General features: G+C 36.6%; 3 protein-coding genes across 3 annotated transcripts; 2 read left to right on the top strand and 1 right to left on the bottom strand.

The window, feature by feature from the left end:
- The first annotated feature begins 193 nt into the window (after positions 1-193).
- cib1 (calcium and integrin binding 1 (calmyrin)) lies at positions 194-4,564 on the top strand. Its single transcript, XM_077209995.1, has 7 exons — positions 194-434; positions 543-577; positions 1,448-1,544; positions 1,705-1,858; positions 2,948-3,066; positions 3,150-3,238; positions 4,330-4,564. The coding sequence occupies exons 1-7, from the start codon at positions 384-386 to the stop codon at positions 4,349-4,351; spliced, it is 567 nt and encodes a 188-aa protein (XP_077066110.1). The 5' UTR covers positions 194-383; the 3' UTR covers positions 4,352-4,564.
- On the bottom strand, positions 2,588-13,459 carry rccd1 (RCC1 domain containing 1). The gene is made up of 8 exons (XM_077209994.1): positions 13,186-13,459; positions 12,396-12,614; positions 10,688-10,853; positions 7,898-8,019; positions 6,937-7,035; positions 6,329-6,478; positions 6,193-6,222; positions 2,588-4,769 (listed from the first exon to the last, which is right to left on the bottom strand). The coding sequence occupies exons 1-8, from the start codon at positions 13,358-13,360 to the stop codon at positions 4,612-4,614; spliced, it is 1,119 nt and encodes a 372-aa protein (XP_077066109.1). The 5' UTR covers positions 13,361-13,459; the 3' UTR covers positions 2,588-4,611.
- A 261-nt stretch (positions 13,460-13,720) lies between these two features.
- Positions 13,721-27,280, top strand: gtf2h1 (general transcription factor IIH, polypeptide 1). Its single transcript, XM_077209993.1, has 15 exons — positions 13,721-13,892; positions 14,546-14,701; positions 18,672-18,864; positions 18,981-19,146; positions 20,816-20,909; positions 22,060-22,209; positions 22,367-22,446; positions 22,531-22,664; positions 22,731-22,818; positions 23,547-23,635; positions 23,742-23,859; positions 23,948-24,038; positions 25,016-25,131; positions 25,482-25,574; positions 26,438-27,280. Exons 2-15 carry the CDS (start codon positions 14,548-14,550, stop codon positions 26,522-26,524), a joined length of 1,653 nt encoding a protein of 550 aa, XP_077066108.1. The 5' UTR covers positions 13,721-13,892; positions 14,546-14,547; the 3' UTR covers positions 26,525-27,280.
- The last annotated feature ends 507 nt before the right edge of the window (positions 27,281-27,787 follow it).

Below are 27,787 nucleotides of genomic sequence, written 5' to 3'. Positions count from 1 at the left end.
GTTCAACTGTTAGTTCCCTAATCACTGACAATTATACAGTTATCCTTCACATAAAAACAAAGTTGAATATCCAGAAGGTATTTTTTATTTTACAACAAAACATTATTTCCTTGTAATAAAATAAAACAATCCCATTTAAAAGAAGATAAGAGAAAAATCCATTGTGGTCTTTGAACGCTGCAAATCTGTTCCCATAGCAACTGATATGTCATCCAGGAAGCGGAAGCGCAGAGCCTTTCGACCAAAGTTTGTTTAGCCTGTTAGCTAAAAGCAGCAAAACTTCAGCCAGTTGCCTTGGTTTTTATGAAACAATAGTAACTTTAATCGACTTTTTTGTAGTTTAGAGTTAAAGTACTATTCGTGCAGAACAAAAGCAGGCGGTAATGGGGGGAACCGCGAGTAAGTTGCCGAAAGATCTTCTATCAGAGTATCAGGTGAGACAGACACATTTAATATATGTATTATTTATGAACATAAATTTATTCTTTTTAGAGAGGAGTTGGTTTTATTTGTTTATATTTTCCCCTTTTTGTGTAACACAGGAGCTTACATTTCTCACTAAGCAAGAAATCTTACTGTAAGTATGGTCATAATGCAACGTTACTTAAACTCGTTTTATATTATTTGTTATATTTCGCTGCCTTCAGTTTGCTTAAGTTTTAATTGTGAATTTTGACTGTAGAATTTCATTGTTTTGTATTATTTAGTAAGCTATTATTGTTATAGTATTTATTTTAAATTATCCTTTATTTTTTAATGTTATATTTAATATTTATATTTAACTATAATTACATTTTTATATCAGTTTTACTTTTAGTAATTTTATTTCAGTGATCTGCCAAGACCATTCTAATTTTCATTGAAGTTTTTCACCTAATATTTATATTTTAACTTTATGTCAGTAACTGAAAACTAAAACTGATTTTGGTTACACTTTATTTTAAGGTGACATAGTTACATTGTACTTACTCAAAAACGTACCAATTAATATTAATTGACTACGTGCTTACTATAGAGTTACAATTAAGGTTAGGGTTAGTTACTTGTAATTTTGCATAATTTACTATTACTATAGTAAGTACATGTAGTAACATGTAACTCATGTCACCTTAAAATAAAGTGTTACCCTGATTTTATATATTTTGTATAATTAAATTTTCACATGTACATCTTCTCTACTATGGTACATTTTGCCTTGGCATTCCTAGTAAAGTGAATTTGTAACAGCAAGGTATCAATTAACTTGTTGTGACAATAGCTAAACTACATAAACATACAGTAAAGTCATTGAAAGTGGACTCTGAACTCTGAAGTTTATTTGGATGCTTAACTAACACTAAAATGTGTTTGAATGTCATTACATTGATAATGATATTCAATGTAATGATACTTTTGTCATTGATTATCATTTGATACTTTTGGGCTCATCGTCGATGTGTTTGTTTAGGGCACACAAAAGATTCTCTGAACTCCAGGGCAGAGAAAATGGGCCGTACAGCTCCAGGCTGTCCATGGAGAAGATCCTTACGCTTCCTGAACTGAAGGTAAAAGATAAAGTCTGTACTCTGGTCACAATTTAGAAACCATAATGTTTCTTAAAATAGGGGTCATTTTCTTCAAGCAAAATATAATTTCTTATAATCCTTCGAAATTCAACTATATAAGCTGTTATTGTTGGAAATTCTGTGTTTCGATCCTTCACAGTCGAACCCCTTCCGGAAAAGGATTTGTCACGTCTTCTCGACCTCGGACTTGAGGGATGGCAGCTTGAGCTTTGAGGATTTCCTGGACCTCTTGAGTGCCTTCAGTGATTCGGCAACCCTGGAAATCAAGTCCCATTACGCCTTTCGGATCTTTGGTAATATAGATGGTTAATATTGAGGTTTAAGGTGTGTTCACACTCGGCATGTTTGGTTAGATCAAAACGAATTGGGCTTGCTCTGTTAGTGCGGTTCATCTGAATAAGTGTCAATGCTTCCAATCTGAACCCTTGTGCATCAAAACACATGGACAGAGAGTCGGAGACGCTGAAAAGATGAGTCTTGCTCCGCTTTCAAACCAACTCTGGTGCGGTTCACCTGAAATATGAACACAACATAGATCAAAGACATGTAAACGAACCAAAAACAGGACATGATGTCACAGGATGCAACCGTAAAAAGGACAGAATGGATACCTGTGTTTTCTCATCATAGTCACGATGTTGTCCATCACAGTTCGGTACAGGCATCAGAACCGCGGTTTGTGTGACGGAGGGATTCCTGACACTGTTTTACACACTTTTTAAGCTCTTCATAAGTTCTCAGCTGGTCAAAATACCATCATATGTAGCTACACACACACAACGAGCGCATTTAGCCCAAACACAGCATTGTTATGGATGTACAGTAAGTTCCGTATACATAATAAAAGCCGACCAATCAGATTGTAAACACATCCATATGTCTTTAGGTTTGATGCCAATGTGTACGCTAAGCGGACCAGGACTAAATGTTTTTTTTTTTTTTTTTTGGTCCGAACCAAGCGAACCGAACTATAATTGTGAACACACTCTGAATTGAGTTTTCACACAGTTTAGCAAACAACATTAAACAGCAGTTCTTTTTTTATTAAGAAAAGCATCTCAAGCACAGTACAAGCATCAGATTGTTACATAATTAAATAAAGGGAAAAAAAGCAAAAATTAAACAAGCATAGTAAATGCTTGCATACAAATGCATATTTGTCACATATGCATATACATATAAACAACTAAATAAACCAGAAAAAAAGGGTTTATCCAGAGCTCGTCTCCTTAAAATAATCTAAAAATGGGCTCCAAGATTTCAAGAAAAGATCGGGTTTCATTCTAACTCCAAATTGAATCTTTTCAAGTTTGAGGGCAAGAAGTAGGTCAAAAACCCATTATTAAACAGCAGTTGTTGAACATTACTCTGTTCCGCTGCAGACTTTGACGATGACGGTACACTTGATGCTAGAGATCTGGAGAAGCTGGTGAACTGCCTGACCGGCGAGACGGACGACACTCGTCTCACTGTAGAGGAGATGAGGCAGCTCATAGGCAATGTGAGTCCGCTGGATACACACATGACAAACGAGAGACATCTGTCAGATGAACTTTATTAATGTGAACAAATGTAATTGTGCAGATCCTGGAGGAGTCGGACATCGATAAAGATGGAACTGTGAACCTCTCCGAATTTCAGCACGTCATCTCCAGATCTCCAGATTTTGTCAGGTGAGAGAATTCTGCTTAAAGTATTTTATTTTTATTTACAAATTGGTCATCTGACATATTTTGCTGCCTTTTAGTTTAATTAAGTTTTAATTACGAATGTTTATTGTACAGGGCTGCGTTTCCCAAAAGCATTGTGAGATCATTGGTTGCAATACTTCTATGATCTACTCAGGGGCCGTTTACACGACACAGTTTTCAACTAAAAATGTTAAACGTTTTATACATTTTGGCCGTTCATTTACATCATACCGTTATTGGCTCTGTGTAAACTACAAAAAACGTGTACATGCGTATTAAAGCAATAAGCCCTGCGAAGCCGTGTTTTAGAGCAGCTAAGGGCCGTTGTTAGGCACGACCTGAAACTATCCGTTTTATAATATGTGTTTAGTCTATAGGCGCGTAGTGTTACAGTGACATCGCCATCTACTGGCCTGGCAGCAGAATAGAGGAATTTTAATCATTTTTGCGGATCCGTAGGATCGTTTTGACAATACTGTCGTCTGTACACGAAAAACGCAAAGGAAACATTGTTAGTACAATGTTGTTGTGTAAATTATTGTCGGCTTACTATGATTTTGGGAAACGCAACCCAGTTTAGTTTGTTTTATTTAGTGAATAGCTGAGGAATAGCGATAAAGCTTGACATACTCATTTAGCTGATTTATGCATTTTTATATTTTTAGTTTTATTTTATTAATTAGGTGCTTTTATCACTTTTAATAGTTTTTTAAAAAACATTTCTATATAGTTTTATTCATTTATTTTAAAATTCAGTTTTAGTTTGTACATTTTAAACATTTCTCATTTTTTTCTAACATTATATTTGGCTTGCACGACAAAATTACATTTCCCATCATTTTCTGTTACAGCATGAGAATGATAAAACACATAAAGCATCAGTTACAAGCCTAATTTACATCGATTTTGTGTTAGTGTAAAAAAAAAGAAGCATCCTGTTTTTGTAGTGAAGCAAAAAAGTGAGAAAGAAATATGAAATTACACACACGAAATGACAGGATAATTATTAAACTTCTGAACGCATAAGGCAATATTTCTCCTGATCCTCACTGACTGACGATGCTCTTTTGCAGCTCATTCAAGATTGTGTTGTGAAGTTTACACAGAATGGAAGCTGCTCTCCGGTCCAGATTTTTCACCTGTGCCTTTAACCTGTCAATAATGTAGCAGGTGAATGTATTCTCTCGTTTAATGTTTCTACGGTTTATATGTTTGAAACATTTTTTACTCACTGTTTAAAAAAAATCTACTTTCCTGTATTTTACATCATATATTTGTACCTAATTTAATAAACTCTTAATACCGCAACTTTGACATCCTTGAATTCATAAGGCACTCTGAAATGGGTGTTTCTGTCAGGATGGAGGTTGTTGTTTAGGCACAGCGGACACAAACGTGTTCCATAACCCACAGACAACATCCTGAACACACATGCTGTGAGTAGGGAAATAATCCACCAGCGTCGGCTCATCTGTGCTCTTTTCACTGCAATGACCCAGCTGTCCATAATGACCTAATGATGTGACAGACGAAGGAAAGGCAACTTTTAGCAATTTTCAATTAATACTTTTATTCAGCAAGGACTCACTGAATTAATCAAAAGTGACAGTAAACACATTTATAATGTTACAAAAGATTCTATTTCAAATAAATGCTGTTCTTAAGATCTTTCTGTTCATCAAAGAATGAGATGGGCCAAAAGTGATGTCCAGCCTAGGAAAATTGAAATCTCCCCCCTTTATTTAAATATTATATAAAAATTGATTTTGTAAGCATATTGTGTAGTTGTGCCTGGAGTGAATTGTTTTAAAAAAAAATGTATATAAGCCAATAAAACATGCCAAACTGTGCGGACATAATTTTTGACCAGCATGTCATGCAAAGAAATTATGAACATATCAAAAACAAGAGAGAACCAAAAAATATTAATAACTGATTATGTTGTAGTCTATGAGAGCTTTTTGGTTTGTTTTTAATGCATTTTTACATAGTAAAATAAAACTGTAACTGTAATTTGCTTTTTTGCCAATAATTTTGTCAGTTTATAATTAAATAATTAACCAAGTTTAATGTTTTGTTTTTCCTTCACATTTAAAATATATACATATATATATTCCTCATATTTTGTTGGTTTAATGATGATCAAACTTGAAGGGTCATAAAAACAAATTTCCCCTCCGGACTTCACTTTTGGCCACTACTGTAGTACATCACGGTTTCCACAAACTTATGAAGTAGCACAACTTGTAACGTTTTCCCACACTCGTTATACGCTGGGGTGCCAGACAGCATTTCTATCATTAATTTAAGTTTCAGTTAAAGAAAACTTACAAAGATCTTGTGTGGTCGGATTTCTCTTTCACAAAACCCATCACTTAATAAGATAAGGATTTACACCAGTAATCAATACATAATAAATGTAATAATAATACCCATATAATCACTCTTAAATAGAACACAAACCATTCAATACGACAGGACACATATAATTGCATTCAAATATGTATATTCACAAGATGCACAATTTAAAGTATTTCAAAATTGGCTTTTTTTTGGTTAGAGAATTTTTAAAAAAAATACTTTAATTTCATGATGACATCGTCACAAACTGTTTTCAACATTGATAATAAATAATCAGAAAATTTCTTGAGCAGCAAATCATCATATTATACTGATTTCTGAAGGATCATGTGACACTGAAGACTGGAGTAATGATGCTCAAAATTCAGATTTGATCACAGGAATAAATTACATTTTAACAGATATTAAACTAGAAAAATGTTAAATTGTGAAAATATTCCTGTATTTTTGTAGCAAATGCAGCCTTGGTGAGCATGAGACTTCTTTCAAAACATTAAAAAATCGTAATGTAGTGTATTTACAGTCTATTTACGTTGATTTATTTAACAAATAAATAGAAGAAAGCAAACTCTTACCCCATCCCCAGGTGTACAGATCCCCTGTACCTACAAAGAAAGAAGAAAATGATTTTTCATGTCAACCAGCAGTATTAGGTTTCATCAGGGATTCTTGAGTCCAGTTTACGCTCCAATGATGAAACGGTGATGTCACCTGTGACGGCGGCTGTATGGCGGGATCCACAGCTGATCCTGCTGATCTCTGACACATTCGGGACGTCCACTAGAGCAGGGAACGCTTGGATTGAGATGAACATATCGGCTTGGCTCTTTTCATCTTTATTTATGGTCTGGTCAGTGTTTCCTAAACAGAAACAGATTCCAATCATATTTCAAGCAATTTAAAACCATCATGGTGAACAGTGTGCATATGAAGAGTCTCAGCTGAAGGAAATAATACATTATTTATCAGCTTTAATATATCGGACACATTTTCTTATCGTGCCGATAACGATAACATAAAAAAATTAACATATATCAGCCGATACCGATATGGTGGCCGATATATCATGTATCCTTATTTATTTTATGCTATAACTAGATGTAAACATGAAAAGATGATCGGTTCACGTGCCAGTTGAACTGAGGCACATTAAAGAGCGTCAAAACGGTATTTATTGTTTGAATAACATTGACAGATTTTGAAAGTTTGTTTACTGCTCTGTCTAATCCGTTGCTCTGCAATGTTTTTTCACTGCGTGAGGAAATGGATGTGTCGCGTGAGAGTACATTCAGTAAAGTCATATATTTTAGTCCTTTTACCGCCACTTTTTGCTCTGTGATTTTCTTCCTCCAGGCCTCTAGATGGCAGACCGAGCTGCCCGCTTTCATTCCAGCCCCACATATACAGGTCCCCGCCAGCTAAACACAATAAACAACACATTTCAGATGAACAATCAGTAGAGTTGAGTTGAACTGTTGATGCTGTTTGTCACAGTGCAGAAATTTGTCTTTGAACCCTGGTGATGTAGATACATTCACACTAATGCTTAAAAACACATCACACATTAACAAAACAAACACATAATTAACAAAATTGTACAATTATACAAGTTTCCATCATTACAAACAACAAAAAAACACACTATTGTATCCCTTTAGAAAATTGTACGATTTAAGATAATCACTGCCATTGGGAAAAACGATTTTTTATACATGTTTCTTCTGGCCAAAGGAAATTTGAGTCTATCAAGCAATTCAATAGTGGAATAGCGCAATTGCCGTTTTTACAATAAAACAATCAAACGAGCCTTGAAGTGGCAGCAAAAAATTATATTCTTTCATAGTATTTTTGTCTCTAGTTTCCAGTCTAAATATCTAAAAATTCTTAAATCGAGATGCACTTACTAAAGTAGTAAAATGCCATAAGATATTATGTCTTGTTTTCTGGGGGAAAAATCAAAATGAAGTGAGTTTTTGCCTAAAACAAGCAAAATTATCTGCCAGTGGGGTAAGAAAAATGATCTTAATTCAAACGGAAACAAGATTATTTTTCTTACCCCATTGGCAGATAATTTTGCTTGTTTTAAGAAAAAACTCACTTCATTTTGATTTTTCCCCCAGAAAACAAGACATAATATCTTATGGCATTTTACTACTTTAGTAAGTGCATCTCGATTTAAGAATTTTTAGATATTTGGACCAGAAACATTTTTTGCAGTTTGTTTACAGTATGCTCATAAAGAGCTGAATTCGCTGGGGAATGTTAGTGGGATAATCTCACTGCTGACAGAAGCGGAGTGCCAGCTCCCAGCGGACACTGCCCGGATCGGGACGCCCCACAGCGCCTCCACGACCTGAGGCTCGTCCTGCGACGTCAGAGCGCCGTGACCCAGCTGACCGTGACTGCCAAAACAACACACCGTGTTTCATCATGTGAAATGAGTAGTTTAAAGACACATTTTTTCACCAGTTTTACAAATACAAATACAAAAACAAATACTAAATAATATAATATATAAATATAAATAATTTACAGTGAAAATATTCATGCACTATTATAATATCTATTAAAATTTAGAATTAGCTTCTATTTTTAGAATTTCAGTTTTTATTTTAATTTTAGTACAGTGATGTGAATAAGTTAGGACACCCATGCTAAAGTTGCCTAAAAAGAGGAATAAAAAATAATCTTTTGGAAATTGATCTTAATGCCTTAATTAGAAAAATGAGGAAAAATCCAACCTTTAAGGACACCAATTTTCTTTGTGAATGAATAATGTGTCGTAAATAAATAAATGTTCTTCATTAAAATACAGGGTGCATAAGTCAGGACACCCCTATGTTAAATTCCCATAGAGACAGCAGATTTTTATTTTTAAAGGCCAGTTATTTCATGGATCCAGGATAATATGCATCCTGATAAAGTTCCCTTGGCCTTTGGAATTAAAAAAGCCCCACATCATCACACACCCTTCACCATATCTAGAGATTGGCATGGTTTTATTTCAGTTAGCCTAATAGCTAGTTTGATTTGCATTGAAAGATGATCTTATGGAAAGTACCCCATGCCAATCTCTAGGTATGATGAAGGGAATGTGATGATGTGGGGATGTTTTAATTCCAAAGGCCAAGGGAACTTTATCAGGATGCATATTATCCTGGATCCATGAAATAACTGGCCTTAAAAAATACAAATCAGCCTGGCTCTATGGGAATTTAACATAGGGGTGTCCTGACTTATGCACCCTGTATTTTAAGGAAGAACATTTATTTATTTATGATACATTATTCATTCACAAAGAAAATTGGTGTCCTTAAAGATTGGATTTTTCCTCATTTTTCTAATTAAGGCATTAAGATCAATTTCCAAAAGATTATTTTTTATTCCTCTTTTTAGGCAACTTTAGCATGGGTGTCCTAACTTATTCACATCACTGTATTTTTTAATAATTTTGTCGTGTGCTTCTCTCACTTTTATTTAGCTTTAATTTATTAAATTTTTTGCAATTGTATTACTTCAATCTAAACTTATTTTATTTCAATTAGTTGCAATGGCAATTTTTCTATTTAAGTTTTTCATCTAATATTTATATTTATTTTAGCTTTAGTTTTAATAACCAAAAATTGTTTTACATGGTTTTAGCTAACAATAAAAATGCTGTTACAGTAATGAGAATTTGTGGGTAAAATATGTTGAATGCAAAAATAACCTATTCCCCCCCCTCCCCAATGAAATGAACGTACTATATTTTAGTTCGATAATGTTTTAATTCAATATTTTGTATTTTTAGGGTATTTTATGGTGCCAAATTATATTTATAATATGGCAAAAAGCTAAAAAAGACAGAAGTTAAAGTTTAATTTGAAATTTATATTTTCAAACCATATTTTACTCTGTGACTGTGAGGAAACCAAAGCTAATAAATATATAATCTAAATATATAAATAAATCTAATCAAAATGGTTTCCAAATTTGAGGTTGATATCTCAAAAAATGAGCTTCGGTAAGATTTTGTTTGGCCGCAGTAACAAACGCTTCCACTAGATGAAATTTAGCACCCATTCATTTCCAATGTGCTCATTTTTGACCGAGAACAATACAAGTGTGACTATCTTTTTCAAGACCGTTTAACTTTTTCGAAACATGTCTATGATTTTTTTTTTGTGTTCACACAGCAAGTGCCAAATCCTTTACCAAGTTTACTACCATTCCGATAAAATAAAATAAAAACAGCACCAGTGGGTTAATTGGCATGAATATTTTTTAAAATATGCTTAATTTTCTTATTTATAATTTGAAAAATGACACAGATATGTTCCTGACAGGTTTTGTGAGGCACACCCATAAATGCAGATTAGTTCTACAATATATAATTTTTGGCAAAATAGTCATTCCTTAATGAATAAACTAACATTAACGAATAATGAGCAATACATTTGTTACAGTATAAGTAAATAAAAATACAACTGTTCATGTTAGCTCAGGGTCTATTAAATAATATGAAATACTATTAATATTAAATATTATTAGTAAAAACTGAAATTAACATGAACTAAGAAGATTAATAAATGCTTTAGAAGTATTTTGCATTGATGGTTCATGTTAAAGGTCCCATATTGTCAAAACTGAAATTTTCTGGCTTTTTTCATGATAACAGAGGTCTCGAGGCTATTAAACTACCATATAAGTTTCAAAACAGTCGATCCAAAGACAAATGTACACAGCCTGCATAAAGTAGCTGTGCCTTTTCACGAGCTGTTGGGACTTCTGAATAAATGTGATGTCAGAACTACTCAGTCACCAATGGTGTGTCACTCAGAAAACAACAGGCCAATCAAAAGAGAGGCTCATGAATATTAAGTAGACAGGCCAAAATCGACCTGTTCTTGGCAGAGCCCCTGAGAAAGCAGCTATAAAATATATTGAGATGATTTTTGGCACTTATACTGCAAATATATATTCTTAAGGACATCAAAACCTAAAATAAAACTTCAGAAAGTTATACAATATGGGACCTTTAACTAATGTAGGAACCTTATTGTAAAGTGTTACTGGCAATCTTCCTCGTACCTTCCAGATCCCCAGGAATACACAGTCCCGACTGAAGTCAGCAGCACAGCGTGTTCGGGGCCCAACGCCAGGCTCACGGCACACAGTTCAGAGCAGAGTGCACGGTAAAAAGGAGATCTGGGCATGACGTACCCGCCTGGCACCAACGGCAGCGCGACGCTTTGTCCTGTTTAAATGCATCATATCAGTACCGATTACTTCAGCAACATAATCAGGACTGTGCTCATCTGTATATTACCGGTATTGACTGACCGTGCACATCTGTATATTACCGGTATTGACTGTGCACATCTGTATATTACCTGTATTGAGTGTGCACATCTGTATATTACCGGTATTGACTGTGCACATCTGTATATTACCGGTATTGACTGTGCACATCTGTATATTACCGGTATTGACTGTGCACATCTGTATATTACCGGTATTGACTGTGCACATCTGTATATTACCGGTATTGACTGTGCACATCTGTATATTACCGGTATTGACTGTGCACATCTGTATATTACCGGTATTGACTGTGCACATCTGTATATTACCAGTATTGAGTGTGCACATCTGTATATTACCGGTATTGACTGTGCACATCTGTATATTACCGGTATTGACTGTGCCCATCTGTATATTACCGGTATTGACTGTGCACATGTGTATATTACCAGTATTGAGTGTGCACATCTGTATATTACCGGTATTGACTGTGCACATCTGTATATTACCGGTATTGACTGTCCACATCTGTATATTACCGGTATTGCCTCTGCACATCTGTATATTACCGTATTGACAGTGCACATCAGTATTTTACCGGTATTGACTGTGCACATCTGTATATTACCGTATTGAGTGTGCACATTTGTATATTACCGGTATTGACTGTGCACATTTGTATATTACCGGTATTGACTGTGCACATCTGTATATTACCAGTATTGAGTGTGCACATTTGTATATTACCGGTATTGACTGTGCACATCTGTATAGTACCGGTATTGACTGTGCACATCTATATATTACCGGTATTGACTGTGCACATCTGTATATTACCAGTATTGACTGTGCACATCTGTATATTACCAGTATTGACTGTGCACATCTGTATATTACCGGTATTGACTGTGCACATCTGTATATTACCGGTATTGACTGTGCACATGTGTATATTACCGGTATTGACTGTGCACATCTGTATATTACCGATATTGACTGTGCACATCTGTATATTACCAGTATTGACTGTGCACATCTGTATATTACCGTATTGCCTCTGCACATCTGTATATTACCAGTATTGACTGTGCACATCTGTATATTACCAGTATTGACTGTGCACATCTGTATATTACCAGTATTGACTGTGCACATCTGTATATTACTGTATTTACTCTGCACATCTGTATATTACCAGTATTGACTGTGCACATTTGTTTATATCCAGTATTGACTGTGCACATCTGTATATTACCGGTATTGACTGTGCACATCTGTATATTACCAGTATTGACTGTGCTCATCTGTATATTACCAGTATTGACTGTGCTCATCTGTATATTACCGGTATTGACTGTGCACATCTGTATATTACCAGTATTGACTGTGCACATTTGTATAATTACCAGTATTGACTGTGCACATCTGTATATTACCGGTATTGACTGTGCACATCTGTATATTACCGTATTGACTCTGCACATCTGTATATTACCGGTATTGACAGAGAGGTCATGCTCCCTCTTCCACACAAGCTTGTTTTGTGGCTCCTGTATTTCCCAGCATTCCACTCTGTCTGTGAAGTTGAGCGTCAGGTGTCTTTCACTGATAAGAGCGTCTGTGCACCCCTGACTCTCTGGAAAAGTGTCTCTGCACACCTGTTCTGAGGAACCGGACCCAAACCCGAACCCTGTCACACAAACACGACTGCCACCTGCAACAAAACCGATTATAGATAGAAGATAATAAGTTAGATATACTCTATAATACAGTATATAATGTGAGCAAAGGATATGCATAAAATGTAAGTAAATGATATGTACAAAATATTAATCATATTAAAATATTAATACAAAATAATAAAGTTATTTGGTAACACTTTACAATAAGGTTTATTAGTTAACATTAGTTCATGTATTAACTAACAATGAGCAATACATTTGTTACAGTATTTATTAATCTTTGTTAATGTTAGTAATAAAAATCCAGCTGTTTATTGTTTGTTGATGTTAGTTCAGAGTGCATTAACTAATGTTAACAAATACAACCTTTGATTTTAATGATGTATTAGTAAATGTTGAAATTAATATTATCTTAGATTTATAAATGCTGAAGAAGTATTGTTCATGGTAACTAAGGTAGTTAACTAATGGACCTTATTGTAAGTGTTATCAGTTATTTTATTTTATCATAGCTTAGGTAGGCTATAGTAAATGTGACTAATATTGTAGAAAACCCAAGCAAAGTAAAATCATCTATTTTAAAAAATATGTTTGCTCACTTACAGTCTGTGTGATGCACATGAGCTCTGGAGCTCCAGCTGGCTCTGACTCTACAGTCTGATCTAATCACACATGATCTACACACATCTGAAATCAGGACAGGTGTGTTCACTTTACAGGTTACATCTACCGGCCGTATCTGACCAAAGCCATTGAAACCAAAACCAAACCAATTCATTGACTTATCCTGGTGATCAACACAAAGAACTGTCACTTGCTTTCATGTATGGAAGTTGCATTTTCGTTCCATCAGCAGCAATAAGGAAAGACTAAAGTCGGAACACGAGCGATGTCTACTGTCAAAATAAAAGTTATATTGCGTTCTAAATAAAAACAATCGATATGTTTTATGATTGTAATACAGGGCGTTCTATATGATATTCTTTCATATATTTTTTTACAGTCTATGATTATATTATATTACCGTTATATTGTATAGTATTGTCTTATATAATATTATATTATTAAAATGGAATCCATTGAGACAAAACTTTAATTTTGAAATATGTCCCGTTTGGCAGCCATTATGAGGAAGCGCGTCACTGTTTCTGGCTTCACTCTGTTTCTAAGGCGGATCTGAGGGCTGCTGTCACTCACGGCGTCCGTAACGACTGTAAATAAAACACAAATACTGATATTAACACTGATTTCACGTCGCTTACCACAAGATCAATATTGAGGCTTCAGCTTCAGCTGCTTTGGAGCGCCAGGTGAGGGTTTATTTTATTGAAATAAAACAGTTAATTAAAGTCACCGGCTGTGAGCGTGAGTTCAGCTTTCAGTTGCAGATTTCAGATTCTTCACCTTTATGTGTTTAAAATGTGTTTTGTTGTTTAAAATGTCTCTGGCATTAAAAAAAAACAGTAGTTTAGAATTTCTATGTCTACATATACTGAGAATGAGCCTTAATTAATTGACTTTAACAAAGGGTTTTGTGAAGAATAAGTGATATGTGCTAGTACTGTTAGCTCCATCTGATATGAATCTGATTTAATATCGGATTAATCTGAATCTGTCATATCTGATCTGATTCTATTCCGAGTCTAATCTGAATCTGTTGTCATATCTGACTTAATATCTGATATAAATCTGATTTGAATCTGATTATTGGCTGTTTGTTTCTGATGTAGGTTAATATCTTATTTCTGCATGTTTTTATGTTTATTGAGAGCTGCTAAATGCACACCCTTCTTCACAACCCTTAAAAGGTTTTTAATGGGGTTGAGTCCATTATTTCCTTCACAAACCACAAACTATGTTTTGAGCCATCTTTAATAAGGAGGTTCAATTTATGTTCACATAATAAATCTTTAATCTGAATGTCCTGCATTAATAATGAGGTTTGGTCCCTTTGTTTGTGTAGTCATGGCGTCTCTGTCCGAGGAGGTGTTGTTGGTGGTGAAGAGGGTCCGTCAGAGAAAGCAGGACGGGACTCTGTACCTGATGGCCGAGCGGATCGCCTGGGGTCCAGAAGGGAAGGATCGCTTTTCGGTCAGCCACCTTTATGCCGACATCCGCTGTGAGTTACTCCCACATTTCAGCCTCATTTGGGTTTGTTTGATGTGGGGTCACCAAACTCGGTCCTGGAGGGCCGCTGTCCTGCAGAGTTTAGCTCCAACACATCTGCTTGAAAGTTTCTAGTATGCCTAGTGAGACCTTGATTAGCTGGTTCAGGTGTGTTTAATTGGGCTTGGAGGTAAACTCTGCAGGACGCTGGCCCTCCAGGACCGAGTTTGTTGACCCCTGGTATAGACGAACGGCACGGGTGCAACCGTGTTAAAATACCCATAGCAATGCCTTAAAAACCCAACATTATGCATGGATTAATAGAAATCCATTTTAGATTTTTCTTTGCAGTGAAATCGATTTTTAATAGTGTATAAACCTTTCAAGTTCAGTCATGAAATATGGTAATGTAGAAATCACAAGTCAGACTAAAAATCATGTTTAGTAGTCACTGTTAGCATGGAAATTAAATTTGTGGTAAAAGACCTCAGCAGTTTCTGCTCACTCCAAATATGTTATATTTGCAATCTAAAGCGTGTGTGTGTGTGTGTACACACCGATGAGACAAAAAATGATGACCACCTGCCTAATATGCTGTTGGTCCTCCATGTGCTGCCAAAACGACACCGTCACGCTGAGGCATGGACTCTTCAAGAGTCCTGAATGTGTCCTGTGGTCTCAGATCCTTCAAGTCCTGAAGATTGCGAGGTGAAGACGTCGTGGATCGAACTGTCGGTCCAGCACATCCCACAGATGCTCGGTTGGATTGAGAGCTGGGGTATTTGGAGGCATTGAACACCTTGATCTCTTCATCATGTTCCTCAAACCATTCCTGAGCAATGTGTGCAGTGTTGCAGAGTGCATTATCCTGCTGAAATAGCCACTTCCTCCATTGTCATGGACTGGACCTGGTCTGCAACAATGTTTAAGTTGGTGGCACGTGTCAAATTGACGTCCACATGAATGGCCGGACCAAGGGTTTCTCAGCAGAACTTTGCCCAGAGCATCACACTCCCTCCACTGGCTCGTCGTCGTCCCACAGTGATCCTGGTGTCATCACTTCCCCAGTTCAACACCACACATGCACACTGCCGTCCACGTGATGTAAAAGAACAGTTCTGACGCTTGCGTGCCCATTGATCTGCAGTGACGCAGCAGAGTGAGATGCAGTGTGTGTTGTGACCATAGACTGTAAAAAAAAAAAGATGGACAACTAGGGTGACCTGGGGTCTATACCATGAAGCCGGTTTAGGTGGCTAGACAGCTATGTTTCAGTTTAGTTTGCGTCAACCCTGGGTTTTAGGGACCATGAAAGTGGTTTGGCTTTTAGCAGTGTTCATCGCCATAGTAACTTACGCTACACGGCTAACCTGGTCCGGGGGAGGTTATGTTCTAGGTAAGAGGTTGAAAACTGAACCTGGACCAATCAGCTGTGAGCAAAGTGACACATGTTTGATGCGATAAAGTCACTCCACCTGTTTCTACTCCAATTTAAAGGTCACTACATAGCAAATGATTTTTAAAGACAAAATCGTCTGGTTTTTAGTGATGCTTATTTAGAATAATAAATTTGTATGATTTAGATATTTATGTAATTATTATACCCTTTATCAATCAAACATGTACAATTTTAGTTCATCATTTATTATTACGCAGTTTAAATGAATAAATATATAAAGGTAATATAAATACGCTTTAGCATCAATAGATGAAGCTATAAAATGACTACATGTGAGCTTAAATGTTCAATTCTCTCTATACCTTTATCAGCTGTATAAAATAACTTCACAACTTTTACTTGCACTGATATACAGTAGCGAGGCTTTTTCTTTTAGTTGTCCTCTTTCATAGACAGCTGTTTTCTTCTTGCTGTGTAAATTTGTTTAAATTCTTACTATTTTAATACTTTTATTTAATAAGTGAATTTCGCTGCTTCTCTCGCGAGAAATTAATCTCAGTTTCACTCTTTCTCAACATGTGATTGGCTGTTCGCTACTGATGTCAAACCTAAACTCCTAAACTCAGGATCAAAGCCTGAGTTGACAGAGAAAGTTGATGATCAGCATCATGGTACCAACAAAGCCTGGTTGGATTGGTTTGGTTTTGTCAACTCTAAACTAATCCTGTAACCCCGAGTTTGTTCAACTACCATCATGGTACAGGCCTCAGATGTCCCGAAATCCAAGCTGTTGTCCCGAATCCTGAATCCGGCCCTAATTGTTCCGAAAATTATTATACTAAAGCAAAATCTTGAGTAGTTATTGTCTGATAAAACATTAAAAACTGTTTGTGTAGGTTGAGTCGTCCTGCAGCCCCCGCCGGCTGCTCATTGGCTGCAGCATCTTTTTTGTTTCTTTGTAGTCCTACAAAGATACCGTAGACGTGAATTTAGATATGCATTGATAAGCTAATTTTAATTCATTCGTTTTGTTGACATGGCTGGTGTACCGCAAACCCCAACACGCCGCTTTTTTGTGGCAGACTAAAGACTAATGACAGACTGTTGATCTTTGAATGAAAATATCTTTGGTTCAGGTTTGAAATTCATTATCTTTTATTATAGGCTAAGTCTAATATCATAGTATTATTGGAAATTATTCTACATCATTGGAAATGTAGAAATTACAGTTGAAGCTCCAATCTCCTTCCAAAAATCCCCCAAAAAGTCAGTTGGTGCCTCAGTGACTTCTTCGTTTAGAGAAGCTGTCAATCACAGCTTTCAATCATGACATCACACTCACGTTTTTATAGCATCAAATAACTAAGACACTCAGTAACTGAAAAAGAGCACAAACTTACATCAGCGTGATAAAAACGACCTTAAATGACATAAAACATCTTTGGGAAAAACTTATTTGAAGTGTAATTTTATTTAGTTTGCCTCACTTCCATTATATTAGATGGAGAGGGCGGGGTTTAAGACCTATACTGGGACCAGCCACCTGGGGGCGATCGAGGTGCTTTGGCTTCACTTTTCCTTTCCTCTCATAACAATCATTAATATTGTGTGACTTTCTGCTGGCTTGGATCAGACTGGATTGTTGCCCTCGTGCATCGATGAGTTTTGGGTGTCCAACACCCTGTCGCCTGTGTTTGTCCCTCCTCGAACCACTGTTAGTAAATCCTCAGCACTGCTGACCGGGAGCAACACGTAATCCTTGCCGTTTCAGAGATACTCTGACCCAGTCGCCTTGCTATAACAATCTGGCCCTTGTCAAGAGTCATTCAGATTTAATATTTGGCCTTGTTAGGAGATGAGCAATGATATTCTCTTCACCTGTGACTGGTCGTAATGTTTTTGCTCATCAGTGTATATTGTGATGGATTTTGAATAGATAAGATAGTAAACTGTCTTTTAGAAATAATCATGTTTCTGACTCTAAAAATCTGACCTTTAGATTATCTAAACTTTTACCTGACTTCCTCTTTTAGGCATCTTACCATTTTAACTTTTGAACAAAATGTACTGTTCGAAACTAGTGAAAACTCATGACTTGTCATGTTAGTGTAAAAATGGGAATTGGAAATAAAACTGGACCGATGTCTAACCGTGAAACCTTTTGGTTACCTAGTAACAAGAGGGCTTGTCTATGAAGAACCAATCAAATTGTGGGGAAATTATGTAATGTTTCATGTCATTTTACCATACCCCTATTCTTAAAAACGTTTGTATTCGTGTTTACTGGTGGGAGTCTCTCTGAAATTTGTCTGAGATCCTCCGGCTGTGCTTAAAGCTTCTTCTTGGGAGAGATTCTCGGAGAACTGCTCGGGAAGATCTCCTGGCCGTGATTAAAGCATTTAAAGGACATTTGCTGAAGTCTGTCGGTTATTATTTCTGCGCATTAAGTTAGGGTTAGTAGGCTCAGCCGACGGCGATATTTAGATGCGCTGGAGTTTAAATATTATAGGACGTAGTTAGGTTTAGGGAAAAATCTACCACAATTCACATTTATTTGTTGACTTTTTTTTCTATACCTGTGCAGGTCAGAAGATCAGTCCTGATGGTAAGGCAAAGATCCAGCTCCAGCTGGTTCTGCACACTGGAGAAAGCACCACCTTTCATTTTGCCAATGAGAGCACAGCACTGAAGGACAGAGACGCCATTAAAGAACTGCTACAGCAGCTCCTGCCCAAGTTCAAGAAGAAAGCCAATAAAGAGCTGGAGGAGAAGAACAGGTAAAGTTTGGCTTGCATCTCATTTGCCATCATTAGATTATTGTGTCACTATAACATCAGCAAATTGGCCACCTAATTGGTGTTGGTTGACCTCCAGCTGATGCTTTATGTTTCAGGATGTTGCAGGAAGACCCTGTTCTTTTCCAGCTCTATAAGGACTTAGTGGTGAGTCAGGTGATCAGCGCTGAGGAGTTCTGGGCCAATCGGATGAGCCTGAATTCAGTGGAGCACTCCCTCGCCAACAACAAACAACAAGAAGTTGGCATCTCTGCTGCCTTCCTGGTGAGTTTAAACGTATCACAAGCACCCGCGGCGCTACCATTGGGCCCGGGTGGGTCTGGGCCCACCCTTTTTTGGTCCGGGCCCGCCCATTTTGACCCAGGCCTATAGGGAGTAGTGAGTGATTTTCATTCTAGCAGTTCATCCAATAAGCAGCCCGAGGAAAGCTTTGAGTGAAAGCTTCTCAACCAATCAGCGGCTTCTCCCCCACGTGTGGGTTAAGGGGGTCGCACACCGGACGAGAAGCGCAGCGCCGCGTCTTTGAAATTCAAACACTTTATTCTCTATGAGTGTACACACACCGGCGGCGCCATTCGTCGTCTGTCTGCAGAGCCCAGCAACGGCTCAGGACCTTATCCAAAATCCTGCCGCGCCATTTGTTTTATATTAAATTTAAATGTATTTGTCTCAAATCGTCGTTAATGTATATACTGACTTCACGCTGTGCTGCAATATACATTTAGTTTTATATTCATTTACAGAAATCAGCTGCTTAAATGAAAATTGCTGATGTTATCGGATTTTCAGCTGATATTCTCAATTCATTCAGTTAACGGACGCTCTGAGGAAAAGTGTTCAGACTGCAAAGTAAGCAACGATTGTATTTAATTGTACAGTAGCTACAATCATAACATAGTACATACATTGTCTTAATTCCATAATGTCCTTAAACATAACAGTATTGCTGGCCATAGACTGAGAAAGTGCGGGTCCAGTGTGCGATATACCTCGAGTTGTCCTAGACGCGACGCGGCACAGCGCTGCGCTTCTTGTCCAGTGTTCGACCCCCCAGTTAGGCTAACGTTACTGCACTGAGCTGAGGACAGCGACACAAGAGCCACACAGGTAGGCTACTGAGTCGCTGTCCTCAGTGCCGCAGAAAAGCGCTGAAATGCAGATGAAGGGGAACCCGTTTTTTTGGTGTTTTTTTTGTGTGTTTTTTTGCTTTGTTTATTTTAACTGGCCCATCCTGTTTTCTGGAGGCCCACCTACAATCAAATTCCTGGCGCCGCTAGTGATCACAAGGCTAACAGTTTAAAATCGGCATGAAACTAAATTTGCGATAGTCTTTTCTTCCCTATTGTGATACATATCAAAGGTAAATGGCATCTGGAAAGAGAAAAAAATGTAGGGACTCTGGAAAATTTCAGCCTCTGGAATTGATTGGATTGTAGGAAGTTTTGTGTTGCTAACTATATTGGCGCAGATCTGAATGTCAGACTGTGGAGGATAATTAGTCCCACGCTCCACCGAGACGCACGTAATGAAGAGAACAGATGTCTTTTGGAGGGTACAATTTTACATTTACGTATTTGGCAGAAGTAATTGCATTATGCATTTGGCAGACGTAACCTTGCATTTCAAGTTACAACATTTAAATTCTTATCAGTTCTTGCTTTCCTTGGGAATCGAACCTATAACCTTGGTGTTGTAAGCGCCAACGCTCTACTGTTTGAGCTACAGGAAAGCTGATTAAAGTTTTTTTGAGTTTTGATTAAAGATTACGAGTGCACATGAATTAAAATCAATAAATAATGATGTGCACGGATAAATGGATTAGGTTAGGGTTAGGGTTAGAGTAATTAAAAATAATAATTTTTAATAATCATCATGATTTAAGAAGATCATTGACATGTAAATTCACCTCATGATCATGTCATCGTGGTTACAGGCTGACATCAGACCACAGACAGACGGATGCAACGGCCTGCGGTACAATCTGACCTCTGACATCATCGAGTCGATCTTCCGAACTTACCCTACAGGTGAGACATGTGTTTAAGATCTTACTCAAACTATCTCTATCATTGCAAACGATGTGAGTTTGAACCCTAGTGAGCTGCCTTGCTGTCTACTTGCGACTCCTAAGTCGACATCTGAACTGATATGGATCCTCATAACTTACTGATTTAGAACACAAATCATTTATAAACTAATAGACAATTTATCCCAGTATGTTTTGCCACAGTAACAGCTAACGGCGTTTTACTCTAATAAGCATAAAGATACATAATGCATTTTATTGATACCTTTTGGTATTGAATGAATTGTTTCTCTCCATGTTTTATTATTGAGCTCGTCACAATGCATTATGAATGGAAGCGTTTTTGTGCCACATATAGACCTTATGCGCCAGAGAAACAAGGGCCGTCTTTAGAATATTGTCTTTGAACTTCCGTTTTTGCGGTCGCTCTGTATATTTCTATGGCATCACTGTCCAGGAGTAATTAGCTTTTGAAGTGGATTTACTTAATGTGAAGTTAACGAAAGTTATCATGAGGATTGTAATGTTTAAAGCAGAGGTCTTAACAAATGTCAGTAGACCGGGAAGATTTTAAAACGAGCCGTTCATTCATAAATACACAGGATCGCTGTGAAAATACAGACCGGAAGACAAAAGACTACGAGCGCAGCGCTGAAAAGGGGCGGGGCTACATAAGGTCTATAAGACAGAAAAAAGTCATGCCTAGGTAAAACATAATTATGAGAGAAGTCATAATTTCTACATAAAATTTGTCATAATTATGGCTTTTTGTCAAAGTTTCAACTTTTTATGTCATAATTATTTCTCATATTCTTGTAATTATGGCATTTTCCCTTATAATTCCATCTTTTTGTCTTAAGTAAATCATAATTATTAGATAAAAGTTCTACATAAAATGTCAATTATGACAGAAAAGTTTTTTCGTCGGATATATCTAATGATGTTAAAATTTGACAAAAAGATGGTCAAATCAATCATAACAAATGTCGTTTACATATAGTAGTCTTAAAGGTATAGTACCCTGTTTAAGGTCTCAAAAAAGTAGTGAAAGATTTAGAATTTATAACTGTTTTGAGACTTTAGGGACAAAAAAAATGCTATGAAAGTGTCAAATATGACCCCTTTCTGTCTCTGTTTGTCTTTGATTGCAGTCAAGCAGAAATACGCTGAGAATGTTCCTCACAACATGACGGAGAAGGAGTTCTGGACGCGGTTCTTTCAGTCTCATTACTTCCACAGGGACCGGATCAACACGGGCCAGCAGGACATCTTCTCCGAGTGTGCCAAACAGGACGAGAAGGGTACTGTACCTGTGAAATCTTTATGTAGTTTTGAGATCTTATATACCCTGCAGGAATCTCTCTTGGACGGTTGACTTCATCTGAGCGTGTTAAATGTCTCTTCTGTGTCTAAGTGTGAGTTGTATTTTGATGGAGTTTGTTTATTCACATTTTTCAGGTCAGAAATCTATGGTGAACCAAGGAGTAAAGAACCCAATGGTGGATCTGCTTTCACTCGAGGATAAGACATTAGATGAGGTGGGTGATGTTAGACTTTAAATGACAGTTCCTCTCCACGTAGGATTGTTTGGTGACACTGGTTCTCTCTGTGTTTCTCTGAAGGGTTACGGCACAGCTAAAGTTCCCACTACATCAAACCCCTCGAACAAATCACTGAGAGAAAACAGCAACTCCGCCATAATCAAACGCTTTAACCACCACAGTGCCATGGTGCTGGCAGCCGGCCTACGCAGAGCGTAAGCGACTCAACAGCGAGTGTGGGTGTTTGTGTTTGCATGTGTTTAATATTCTGTGTTATATAGGGACGCTCCCAGTGATCAAGCCAGTGAGACCAGCAGCACTGATGGGAACTCCAGAGATTCAGATTTCTTTCAGCCGCCACTCAAAAAGGTGAAGCGCCACTCGTGGTTGTGCATTACAAGGATTTTTCTTGGGATAATGGATGTTGTTAGGCACGACACAAAGCAGACCCCTCTAGATGTAGCAAAAATGTAGCTTTATAAATACAATTATTATATACATTTTAAATTTAAACAATTATCCATATTTTTCAAAATCATGCTTAGGTAAATCATAATTATCAGATCAATATTTCTACATGAAGTTTTTGACATAATTGCAACTTTTTGTCAAAGTTTCAACTTTTTATCATAATTATTACTTTCTAATAATATATAAAAAATATTTTTTTAATCATAATTCTGTAATTTTGTCATAATTTCATCTGTTTATGTCATTGACTTTTTTTATCTCATAGTCTCAATTTATGGTTTCGCCCCCTAACTTTTAAGCCATAATTAAAAAATTGTATCTAACAATTATGACTTTTGATAATTATCCATATTTTGGAACAATCCAGTAAAAAAATAAATAAAAATAATAATAATAATAATATATATATATATATATATATATATATATATATAATTTTTTTTTTTTTTTTTTTTTTTTTACTGGATTGTTCCAAAATATGGATAAAATACAATTTTTTTATAAAAAAAATTATTTATAATAAATCTTATAAGTATCAATTGTTAAGGACATATTAGTCTTTTATCTGTCTGCTTTTTTTTTACATAAATAACACTAGATTCTCATGTTTTTTTGTGGCTCTTCAGGTGAAATTACAGGAAGCCATAGAATATGATGACCTTCAGGGTGAGACTGTGCGTAAGACCATCGCTCTGAACCTGAAGAAATCAGACAGGTAAACACCCAGTTCCTATATCCTGTATCTGCCAGACACCGTAGATGTTTGGATAATCTACAGATCTTCATATTAAGTATTTTTTTTATTTGTTTGTTCCTGTAAGATATTCTCATGGCCCGACTCCGCTGCAGTCACAGCATTACACCACCAGTCAGGACATGATCAACTCCATCAGCATTATCCAGCAGGAGATGAGGAACTATAAACCCCGCCTGACGCAGGTACACCAGTGAGAGGTCGATGTGGATCTGTGGGTTAAAGTCTGAAACTTGCATTCAAGACTGTGTTTTATTTTCTGCCCTGTTTTAGGTGATGTCAAGCAGTGCAGCGAGCTCCGCCATCACAGCGCTGTCACCTGGAGGAGTTCTGATGCTGGGCGGAGGCCAACAGACCATTAACCGTCAGTGTTTGACCTCACACTGATATTATAATAATATCAAATATACTCGCCTCAGCTGAGACTTTAATGCGCTCTGCTATTGCGAGTCCTGGACTTAATACAAGCAGAATGCTCTTTTATGAAGTTACTTATTTAATAAGATTATGCCTGAAACAGTTTTGGATTTTTTTATCACATGTTAATTTAGAGAATCTTTTATAATGTGACTCGCTGTTTTTATGGAAGCTTGTTTCCGCCACAGAATGAAAAATAAAAAGGTAATTGCGACTTTTTATCTCACAATTCTGACTTTGTTTCCCACAATTGCGTGATATAAAGTCAGAATTGTGTGATATAAAGTCGCAATTGCGTGTTATAAAGTCAGAATTGTGAGATATAAAGTCGCAATTGCGTGTTATAAAGTCAGAATTGTGAGATATAAAGTCGCAATTGCGTGTTATAAAGTCAGAATTGTGAGATATAAAGTCGCAATTGCGTGTTATACAGTCAAAATTGTGAGATATAAACTATTCTGAGTGGAAAAAAGTCAGTCTTTTTCCCCCCATAGAATTGGACTTTATAAGTCGCAATTGTGAGTTTATATCTCACAATTCTGAGAAAATATGTCAGAATTGCGAGATATAAACTCGCAATTATGTGTTATAAAGTCAGAATTTATAACATGCAATTGCGACTATATCTCGCAAAAAAAATTCAGAATTGTGAGATAAAAAGTCGTTATTATTATTATTTATTTATTTAGTGGCGGAAAAAAGCTTCCATAGTTTTTGTATATGTTTTTATTGTATTTAAATGATATTTGTATTTTTGTGATTGATTTTTTGCCATGAAAATAGCTTTGAATGCTGACATGGCATCAAATAACATAATCTGAATCTGCTATTGCGAGGAGTTTAAACCAGGCATTTTAAGTCTCATTAAGGCATTTTACTGTCCAAATAACTTGATCTATTCTTTCTTTGTGTTTATTTCTATAGAATTAGTGCCCACTGATGTTCAGGGCGAGCTGAAGCACTTATACACAGCCGCTGGAGAGCTGCTCCGACACTTCTGGTCCTGTTTCCCCGTCAGCACTCCTTTCCTGGAGGAGAAGGTCAAGGAGTACACCTGCAATAACTTCAATTTAATATTTCCAAATAAAAATAAGCAAGTAGTATATTTTTTATAAATAAAAGGAATGCAAAACGTGCTGTACAGGGTGTAACCTCAGTATCTCTGTGCTCTTTGGGTGTAGGGACGGTTCCACTCATAAGAAAAACAATCCAAAGCACTTGATACAAGTGTCAAGCTTGTCACCTGTTTTTAAAATCTACGCCTTGAAAAAATAAATGCTTTTTATATTTTTCTAAAAATGAATTATTCGAGTGCCTTAGGTTATTTTTATACTTGTATTGTTTTTTTGCAACATGATTTGTTTTATCAGTCCATCCCTCCTGCATACAGGTGGTAAAGATGAAATCTAACCTGGAGAGATTCCAGTTGACGAAGCTCCGCCCCTTTCAAGAGAAGATCCGAAGGCAGTATTTGAGCACTAATGTAAGGCCACGCCCCTGACCACACCCCCTCCATTTACTATAATGGGTTCTCTGAATACTGCTTAGAGTACACATGAATAATTAATGCTTTTCAGAATTTACCATTTCCATAATTGTGTGGAAAATCTGGTTCAGGATTAACCCTCTTGTGTGGCACTTCTTATATGAACACAAAAAATGTGGACATGATTAGAACATGCTAAATGGTCTTGAAAAAATAGTCACACTTGTGATCTTTGTGGTCAATGACCGCCATAGGAAATTAATTGGAAATTTTAAAACCCAGCTATATATTTTTAATGCATAAAGACTATTTATATATTTTATTACAATATATAGAAATAAATGGTGCATAATTTAAAGTGAACACTGTAGGTGAGGTCCATGAAATCCCCTAAAAATATAAAATCTTCAATAATTAATATTTTTGCAACAAAATATAGTACATTCCTTTCATTAAGAAAAGTAAAGTTTATGATTCAAATAAGTTACAGTAAAGCACCTACAACAAAATTCAATGTGGCAAGATATTTTGGAGGGTTTAGTCAAGTTGAGTAACCTTTATTTCTATAACGCTTTATACAATACAGATGGTTTCAAGCTCAAAGCAGCTTTACAGGCATAAACAGGAAAAATGTGATATGTTGCACACAGTTGTGTACAATACTTTTGTTAAACTACATAATTTAATTCTTCCGTGCTAAAATGTATGTTATTTGAGGTGTCTACAATTTCCAGTGTGATTCCTGTATTTGGAATTTTCCATATAAAAAAGTGTTTGTTCATATTATATGATTTATATATATTCTGATGCACTTACAGTGGAACTACATAGTAATTTTCTGTGTTTTCTGATTGCAAAAGCTAACGGGCCACCTGGAGGAAATGCTTCAGGCTGCGTACAACAAGTTCCAAGCCTGGCAAACCCGCAGAATGATGAGAAAAACCTGAGGAGTCTGAGAAAAAGATGAAAGATAGAAAAGACTATGGGTGAATTTAAAGAAAAGGGAGAGGAACAAAGACACACTCTCCCAGCTTGGGCCGACTGGGGCCTGATGGGCGGATTTTCCAGCCAATCAGAGCTGGAGGTGCTAGTGAGCATGTCTGCCTGGGGGAGGGGCTTGAAGAGAGCAAATTCTGTCATCTTATTGGTCCACTTGGAGATGGACAACGCCAGTCAGAAATAACTGTAATTTTGTACTTCTCTCTTTTACTTTGTTCGTTCCGTTCCGTTTTTTGCCTTTCCCGTTTTTTTTCCGTTTTTTTTTTTCTCAGTGGATAATTTCAGTTCCTAGGTGAGATGTGAAATTTTAACAGAGTTGTATTTCTACAATGACCAAACTTGGCTCAATAATACCATGGAAAGATCTCAGGAACTTCTAACGTTTAATGCAAAGGACTCGGTTTGAGAGAAAAGCTTTTAAGTCAAGGATAAGAAGGACTCTTTACAAATCGGATATTGCAATCCAGTTCAAATCTCCCAAGACTTGAGGCTGATTGGAAATCAGTCCCTCAAGACATGCCAAGGGGAGGGGTATAGCAATACTGTAACAAATAATAGTAATAATAATTTCAATGTAGTGCAATTACTGATCTGTGTGCCACAAACACGTGTACATGCTCATCCGCACTGCTTCATAATGTGTCTTCTCTAGTTGCACTGAGTTGTGTATGTTATTTCAAATAAAGTCAAGATTTAAACCGTTACACTGGTGTGTTTCATTAAAAGCGCTTCCTCAAAGTACTCGGTTAACCAACAGCGAGGAAGCTGGTATATTACACTATAAAACCCTTGAAGAGGAAACGCTTTATTTCAGTGTTTTCAGAGACAGGAATTGCATTTTGCACTGTTTTCTCTAAACAACCACTACTTCCTTGTGGTACTCTGTTTGAAAACCCTTTGTTAGACCAGTACATCTATGTTAACATAGAACAACTGCCACACACTTCGACCTGACATGGATAATAACGAATAATGTCTGCTCAAACCAAATTGAGCAGCTTAATGTAAAACAAAGAGATTTTAAGCAAATAAAATTAAGATTCTGCACCGTTTCTACAGTAAGTCACTAATCAAATGTGAACCCCATTTGCATCATTAACTAAGTTAACTCTTTTTGTATTGGTCTCAGACTGTATGCAGTAATCAATACTCTTGTAGGTTATGTTATCTTCTCATGATCCACCATACAGTTTAGTTAAGTCATCCTATGT

Source organism: Siphateles boraxobius, unplaced genomic scaffold (assembly GCF_051911475.1).
Source record: "Siphateles boraxobius isolate OS27281-9 unplaced genomic scaffold, OSU_SipBor_1 65, whole genome shotgun sequence".
Classification (NCBI taxonomy): Eukaryota; Metazoa; Chordata; class Actinopteri; order Cypriniformes; family Leuciscidae; genus Siphateles; species Siphateles boraxobius.
This window is presented reverse-complemented; position numbering and strand designations above follow the sequence as displayed.